Here is an 8,364-nt window from a genome sequence, read left to right on the forward strand (position 1 = left end):
CCTATTAATTTTTTAAAAACACACTAGAGTGGGGTGTACTTAATAAAAAATAGGGTGTAAATAATGTTCATCTTTTAAGTTTGAAATGTTAGCGTCGTACAAAAATTATTGATATAATTGAATCGATTGATAACTAAATTGATATCAATCATTTATTTTCAAAATTTTTTACATATTTGTTTAAGAACTGATCGAACAATCGCTCTATATTCTAATAACCTAAATAACCAACATAACCGATTAATCGGTTGAATTCATGTAAAAAAAACCAACCCAACTGACCATTTTCATCTCATGTTACTTGCCGACGCCGAATAAGGAGCCTTTATTATGGTGACTAGATACAGGAATTTGTAGGGCCCATGTGGACAAACGGATGGAAGAGAAAAGATTTTGATTGGTACACGTTTCATGCGTTTCTCGACACCTGGCATCCAACAATCAGTCAAAATGCAGCAATTTTTTGTTAGAGCGTCTGTCAGTTTTTTCATTATTTAATTAAAATTAAGTGAATATATATTCTCAGTGATTGCACAGGCAACCGCTGTTTTGGATCCATTGGCTTTATTGTCGAAAGATCGTTTGATTTTTGGTAATAATTTCTGTATTAATTTATCAGGGATCATACATACATAGAAAGATTACAGAAAGACCAAGCAGAAGCAGAAGCAGAAGCAGAAGCGGAAGGAGAGATGGACATAACGGAGGTGTCGATACTACATCACGCGGGCATTGTGCTTCTTGCGCTTTGGTTGCTTTCGCTCTTCAATCGATGCCACCCGATCGCTTATTTCTTCTCTTTCATCTACTTGTACCTGGTAATTGTTTACATGCTAGTTTTTGTAGTTTCTTGCGAAGAAAATAAATCACATCACATGATCTCTTATTTCTTTTTTTAATCTTCTGATAGGTTCATGAGCGGTACGTGATGCGATTGAGGAGGAAATTGCAGTATGAAGAAAGAAAACAAGCAAATCGGAGAAGGGTATCGTTTTAACTTTGAATTTTCGGTTTTCAGTTTAATGGGTATCTTCTCTCTTTATTGCTTGATTTCATTGGGTCAAGGTGTTTGAAGACTTTTAGATTCTCTTTTTTAGAAATTACAAAAAGATTAAATCATGTATGTCTTTCGCCCATTTCTTGGTGGGGGTATATTCTTTTCAAAATGCAGCGAAAACTGACTTGGGTTTCTTTATTTTTTTGCTTTTGATTTTTTTTTTCATGTGCCTTTCACTTTTATATTTCCTACTTTCTTTTACTTCAGGTACTCACTGATTCTGAGACAGTTAGGTGGCTCAACCATGTAGTGGAAAAGATGTGGCCCATATGTATGGAACAGATTGCTTCGCAGAAGATTCTGCTCCCAATTATTCCTTGGTTCTTGGAAAAATACAAACCATGGACTGCTGTATGAATGAATCTGACTTTTCCACTACTCTTTTGTTTTTTTCATGGAAGTAATTTTTCTTGAGCATCTCATATTGATTGATAGTACTCTGGTGGGACCCCGGTAGATCTTAGTTTCTGCTACTCTGGTTTTTTTATGCAATCTATCATCTTCAAGCATATTCTTTATAATACACCTATGCAGACCCTATAACTCTTTCCAAATTCTGTTTTATTGAGGCAATTTATTTTTATCTTTTCATTTCATTTATTTGATCTCTCTTACTTAATGTAGTACTATTCTACTTCAGTGCTGGTGAAAATTCAGTCTTAGTTTGAGTTAAGGATAAGAAAGGATAAGTATTCAGGCGCTGCATTACTTCTATACCAATCTACGATGATGTTCTGTTTGGTGGTTTTGCTCTGTTACGCTTTGGAGTCATTAATCATGCTGTGCTAAATGTGCAGAAAAAAGCTGTAGTTCAGCACCTTTATCTAGGTAGAAATCCACCTGTGTTTACAGAAATGAGAGTTCTCCGATCAACTGGTGATGACCACTTGGTATGTGTCAATAACTCAAGCATGTCGGACATGTCCCTTAAACTGCAAACTTTGTGGCTTCTATTTGGTTTGTTACTTTGTTAATAGCTCAAAGGAGATTTCACAGTATTGCAAATGCAGGTATTGGAGTTGGGAATGAATTTCCTTACCGCAGATGACATGAGTACGATCCTTGCTGTGCAATTAAGGAAAAGACTAGGATTTGGAATTTGGGCAAAGTTGCATTTGACAGGCATGCATGTTGAAGGGAAGGTACAAAAATAGATATGACTCTATGTTGTGCATGGGTAATTTATCTCAATTGCTGATTACTATTGCAATTTCACTTCATCGTCAAAGTAACAATTTGTTGTATTTATGACCGGGTATCAATTCTAAGCAATTGAGATTGATGGTAACTTAATTTGAATCGTTAATAAATGGGGATACCTGGTTCATGTCCCTATCCTTCATATTATCTACCAACTATTTCACAACATGGAATGAATATGTAAAAAAAGCAATTAGGACTACTGAGTTATATAACAAGTTAGATACAAGAAATGGCTACAAATATTTATAGGCTAGCTAAAACGCGAGAAATAAAAATTAAGAACCTAAATCATGTAAAATGCATCAAAGATATAAGTGATAAAGTTTTTGTGAAGGACGTAGCAATTAACGAGAAGTTGAGAAGTTACTTCAATGAGCTACTTAATGGCGGCCACGAAGGGAACATGGAAGATCTTCATATCTCTCCCGAGAATAAGGATTCTTATATGTAAGACGTATTAGGGTGACAGAAGTGAAAAGTTTTAAGGAGAATGAAAGAGGGTAAATCCATGAGACTTGATGAATCCAATTGAAGTGTGAAAATGTGTAAGAGATGTATGTATAGTATTGGCTAACTAAGTTATTTAATCAAATTATTAAGACCTATAGGATGCATGATGAATGGAGAAGTATTATAGTACCTATATACAAGAATAAAGGTGATATCCAAAGTTGCAACAGTTATAGGGGCATCAAGCTTATAAGCCACACATACTTGATGAATGGAGAAGTACCTATATATGAAAATAAATGTGATATCCAAAGTTGTACCAGTTATAGGGCATCCGTGTTATGAGTCACACATTGAAACTTTGTGAAAATTGTGGAACGAAGATTGAGATCAGTATCTCAATATCCGAAAACCAATTTAGTTTTATATCGGGACGATCTACAATGGAAGCAATATTTTTATTAAGGGGACTTGTAGAAAAATATAGACAAAAATAAAAAATAAAAAAAAACTTTTAAAGAAGTAGCACCAATTGAAAATAAGTTCCAAGAAAACCATTTTAGTCTTTTAGATGGTATGTGCATGTACAACATAGAGATAGCGGTGCGGTAGTGTGGAGAATCGAGAGAATTTGTATAGGATAGAGTATGAAGTGAAGAGGAAGATATAAAAAGACATGACTTGAATTAGTAAGAAAAGATATGGATTCAATAGGAGTTGATGGAAGTATGATTCTAGATTGAAATGAATGATGGAAACAAATACATGTTATGGATTCTGTTGATTGTCTCACAGACTCATATAGCCAATCCCAAACATTTGGGATAAAGGCTCATGTGATTACTTGATATTGTAGATAAGCTTTCTTTCTCTTGCTTTGCACAGTGCTGGTGCACTTTATCTTGATTGTTGTATCTTAAAATACTCGGATGCAGTATCAATGTTTTTGTTTCTTTTTTATTCTGCCTTTGTTCCTTCTTGAAGGTCTTGGTTGGGGTAAAGTTTCTACGGGAGTGGCCTTTCCTTGGCCGCTTGCGCATATGCTTTTCGGAGCCACCGTATTTTCAGATGACTGTGAAGCCTATCTTCACTCATGGGCTTGATGTTACTGAACTTCCTGGGATTGCTGGATGGCTGGTAAGTTTGGTTCTATGATTTTTATGTTGCCCTTTTTAGAATTTTAGGCCTCTCAATCTTATTTTTACTTCCTTGCATATAGTTGTAATTTTCTCCCTCTCTCTTAAGCCATATCTTTCTTCTTTTCCTTTGTCAACCTTATGTGTATCTGTTGCTTTGTCAGGATAAACTTTTGTCGATTGCATTTGAGCAGACTCTTGTTGAGGTGAGATTCATTTAATTTTTAGACTATCTTCTCTGATTTCCCTTTTGCCATAAAATTTTTGTTGTTGTGCTTTGCATATGGAAGGTCATGATTAGTTTGTTCTTTTGAAAATTGAACATAAGCTTTTATGTTGGACTTCTAGGTTTGTAGATTTCTGCAAAATTTCTTTGTTGATGGAGATTTTATCTAAATTCTTGCTCTTTTTACAGCCCAATATGATGGTTGTTGATTTGGAGAAATTTATTTCACCACAGGCACATGGTATGTCTACGCATCCTTTTATTGGTTTTTGCTCATCGATGAATCCAAGAATGAATATGTTTCTGTTACATTTATGATTGCCACAGTCCAGAAAGGCAACATTTTTTGTTCTTTTGTCAATTTAATCTTTCTTGCTGTACAAATTCATTATGTAAGAAGTCTGAATTTTGTTTGTTGGGTGGCAAGAAAAGAAAGGGTATTTTCATAAGGAGGTTACTATATTTGTGACTGTTGTCCCTTGGAAACTTGAGATATGACGGGAGAGAGACGTAGATAGCAAACTGTTGAATTTAATTCTGCTGATGACCAATTGTTGAAAAGAAAGTTCCCTTTACAGTGTAGTTTTCGCTCAGTAACTTGAGGATTTCTTTTAAGCTATGTAAGATATCCTTAAGGATTTCTTTTAAGTTAGCCTATTAACAGCTTCTTACTTTTGTTTCACAAAATAAATAATGCCGTTTGTTTGGTTATCAAGTAAATCTTTTCCTGCCCAAGTCTTTGTGGTGTTCTCGTGTGTTTATAATAAACACGGTGCAATGATTTTTATCCTACTGGGCTGGGCCTGTAATCTTATTTTAAGATCACTGATAAGATGGTGTGGCAAATAAAAAATCATTTGATTGGTTCCAAATAATTTATGAATTTGTATTTATTTAGTTTATTAAGTATTATGAGTGTAAGTTTGTTGCTATTGCTTTTTGTTAATGATGGATTATATAAATTCGTAGTTATGGTAATTGTAGAATTCATCTCACTCTCTGTTTCTTTCAACTTTATATATCTTCTTTGTTAATTTAGTCCACATTGAAACCATTGTGGATTATATTTTATTGAAGATGGTTTTTGGAGGGGATCCTACTTTTCAGGGAATTGCCTCTGACTATAATCGCTATATTATATACCTTTCAGCTGATTTGTTAAAAGTAACTATGCTGCCTAGAAAAAACGACTATGAAGTGTTTGGACCATCTAGTATTATGTTTACCATTCACTTTCATGATTTTTCATAACTGGAAGTCTGGAATTGATTCTATTGTCATTTATTTATTTTTTTCCCAAAAAATTCCAATGTTGAACTATTCTCTTTAAATTGCAATAATAATGGTTAACTGAACAGAGGATATTGCTATTGGCATGCAGCATCATTTCAAGTAAAATAGCTATCCTTTTCAGAAGAAATTTTTTTCTGTAGATTTTTTTATTTTCTCCACCAATGGGAAATATTCTTATATGATGTATCTTGAATGTTAGGATTATCTGAGATTCAGCATGTAACCAGTTCCTGAAGAACTGCTTCCAGTCTGGTGAGAAAGACAGGGAATCCTTTAAGTGAAAGTGAGAGAAAAAGGCTCTTTTGAATAAATAGATAGATTTGGCAATAACAATGAAGAGCTTTTTTTTAGGCTTATGATTCATCAACTGGGATCCATAACTTCTGTTCCTCAGTGGGGCAATGGTAAAAAACCTTAGGAAATTATGTCTGTTTGTGAAACCTGCAGATTGATGGATATCAATTCCTTGACCCCCGTTAATATGAGGTGTCCTGATGCAGTAGGTCTTGCTCTACGGATTTGCTTCTATATTGATGGGTTGTTTTCTACTGTCATGATTTGCTTTGATTCATGGAATTATAACCTAGAGAATAAAAGTAGAAAATGAAAGGAGTTTAGAGTTCTGTTTTCTCTTAAATTATGGGTGCGCTTAATTTTTTTCCTTGAGTTTCCTGGCTAGCCTTAGAACCCCGTAAAGTTGCGTCTGATTTGAGGCTTTGAAAATGTGTTTCCTTTTGCATCGAGGAAAAACTGTATGAGCTGCCAAAAAGCTTTTTCAAAACATATTTCAGCTGTAGTTACCTGTACATGGATTGCCATGGTAGATGGGATAGGAAAGGTTCCTTGGTGCAACACATACCCTGGAAGATGGAAGGATAATTTACAATCAGAAGCTTTGAAGTACTGACCAGGAACTAGCTGAAATTTCCATGTTTGAGCCTCTTTGAATAACTTGTCAAGCTGAAACGTTAGATTTGCCAAAATCAGCAATGTCTGAATGGCTCACTGTTAGGCCTCCGGTCCCGTGTGGGAACAACACTTGGGCTCATGAAATTTGCATAATTGTTTACTTGGGTCCACAAAATTTGCTTCTCATCTGATTGTCATTGACGTATACTTGTTCATAAAAAGTCATCCAGAGGTTGGGGTGTTGATTAGTTATTTGTAAAGTAGATAACTATTGCTATCTTCTTGTTTCATATTTACTTAGAAAAGTCTACTTTTTGTAATCTAGAATGTACTTGTGCTATTAACAAACTGTGTATTCATCTGCAATGCTTCTTGGAGTTCTTACATGCACTAAAAATTGGTTCTTTCTATTATTATATGAGTTATCAGATAGTTGGTTCTCTGTGGATGAGAAGGAGCCTGTTGCATATGCCATAGTTGAAGTTATCGAAGCTTCTGATATGAAGCCATCAGATTTAAATGGTTAGGGGGAATTATGTATTTTTTGTTTTTGTTTTTTTTTTTATTATCTTTTCTCTTTGCTTTTATAACGTTATGCATCAATGTGAAGCAAGTGGATTATATTTCAGGATTGGCCGATCCATATGTGAAAGGGCAAGTTGGCCCTTACAGATTCAAGACAAAGGTACAAAAGAAAACTTTGGCCCCAAAATGGCTTGAAGAATTCAAGATCCCTATCTGTACGTGGGAGTCAACTAATGTGCTAGCCATTGAAGTTTGTGATAAAGACCATTTTGTTGATGATACCCTCGGGTTTGTCTCAAAACCTCCCTGTAGTAATATGTTATGAATTACGGAATGTTTGCAGTATTTAGTATATATATTCTATGGTTTCTGGTCATATTATTTGGGACTTTGGTTTACTTGGTCCAGGGTCGAGTTAGATTTTATGGCTACTTTTGTTGAGGAAAATATATGTTGTTTAAATGTGTCTGAAGAGTAATAAGCAGTCGCTCCCATAACTTATGTTTTCTATATAATCTGCTTCCTCTGATTCAGTCAATCAGTCCTATAAATGTCTGAGTTTTGACTCTCACACTATCCGCAGGGACTGTTCGGTCAACATCAGTGACCTGAGGGATGGCCAAAGACATGACATGTGGTTGTCTCTTCAAAGCATTAAAATGGGGAGATTGCATCTTTGCGATAACCGTGCTTGAAGACAGTGCAAATACTACACTCGAAAACAATCAAAGGTAAGTTTTGCGAGTTTGAAATAAACCTGCATTCAAAGGGGCTAAGCAGTGTTGAATGTTTCATGAGCTATCTGACAGTAATTTGAAGTGAATTTGGTACATAATTTTTTCAGGGGGGATTTCTGATCCATATGATAAGGAAATGTTAAACAAGGAAGATGCAAAGAACTCTTTTTCGAGCGAGACTGCTCATACAGCTTCCTTCTCATCTATATCTTCAGATAAGGCTCCAAGAGTTCCAGACAATTTTGAACCTATCAACATTGAAGGACAAAATGAGACAGGAATATGGGTTCATCAACCGGGCAGTGAGGTGGCACAAACTTGGGAGCCCAGAAAAGGGAAGAGCAGGCTTGGTGAGGCTATTGGCGGATCTAATCCATTTGCAAGTGGATCCATTAACAATGATTCCAGTAGTGGAGATGAAAATAGGGAGGGTAAAAATCTAGCAAGATCTTTAAAGCGAAGATTTCGAAAGATGAGCGCTGTATTTAACAGAAGCCCCAGAAAGGAGGATTGCTCGGGCAGCCTTGGAGAGCCTGTAGATTCTTCTCGTACAAATCTCAAAGCAGTCAATGAGAAGGAGATTGGTGTGAAGTTCATAGTAGAAGAGACTCTTCTAGGGCCTGCTTCTGGCAAGACTTTAAAAGAAGGAAGCACTAGTGGTGATGGAAGTGGTCCAGAAAGCCCAAGTAGGGGACACATGAAAGATATGGCGAAGAGCATTCTAAAACATGCAGGAAAAGGAGCTCGCAACATACGGCATGTGCTTTCGCGGAAAGGGTCAACAAAATTTCGAGATGATACCTCCAACGTTACAGTAGAAGACATCTA

General features: G+C 35.7%; 1 protein-coding gene across 1 annotated transcript; it reads left to right on the forward strand.

Annotated features, from left to right (window-relative positions):
• Positions 1-513: 513 nt before the first annotated feature.
• Positions 514-8,359, forward strand: LOC119987700 (C2 domain-containing protein At1g53590-like; the record flags this gene model as incomplete). The annotated part of the gene is made up of 12 exons (XM_038832620.1): positions 514-818; positions 911-985; positions 1,265-1,408; positions 1,855-1,947; positions 2,068-2,199; positions 3,695-3,847; positions 4,011-4,052; positions 4,262-4,313; positions 6,704-6,796; positions 6,904-7,087; positions 7,383-7,486; positions 7,644-8,359. Coding segments are annotated over exons 1-12 (1,914 nt in total), but the record flags the coding sequence as incomplete, so codon positions are not given.
• Between the last annotated feature and the right edge of the window lie 5 nt (positions 8,360-8,364).

The sequence above is a fragment of the Tripterygium wilfordii genome, chromosome 21 (genome assembly GCF_013401445.1).
Source record: "Tripterygium wilfordii isolate XIE 37 chromosome 21, ASM1340144v1, whole genome shotgun sequence".
Lineage (NCBI taxonomy): Eukaryota > Viridiplantae > Streptophyta > Magnoliopsida > Celastrales > Celastraceae > Tripterygium > Tripterygium wilfordii.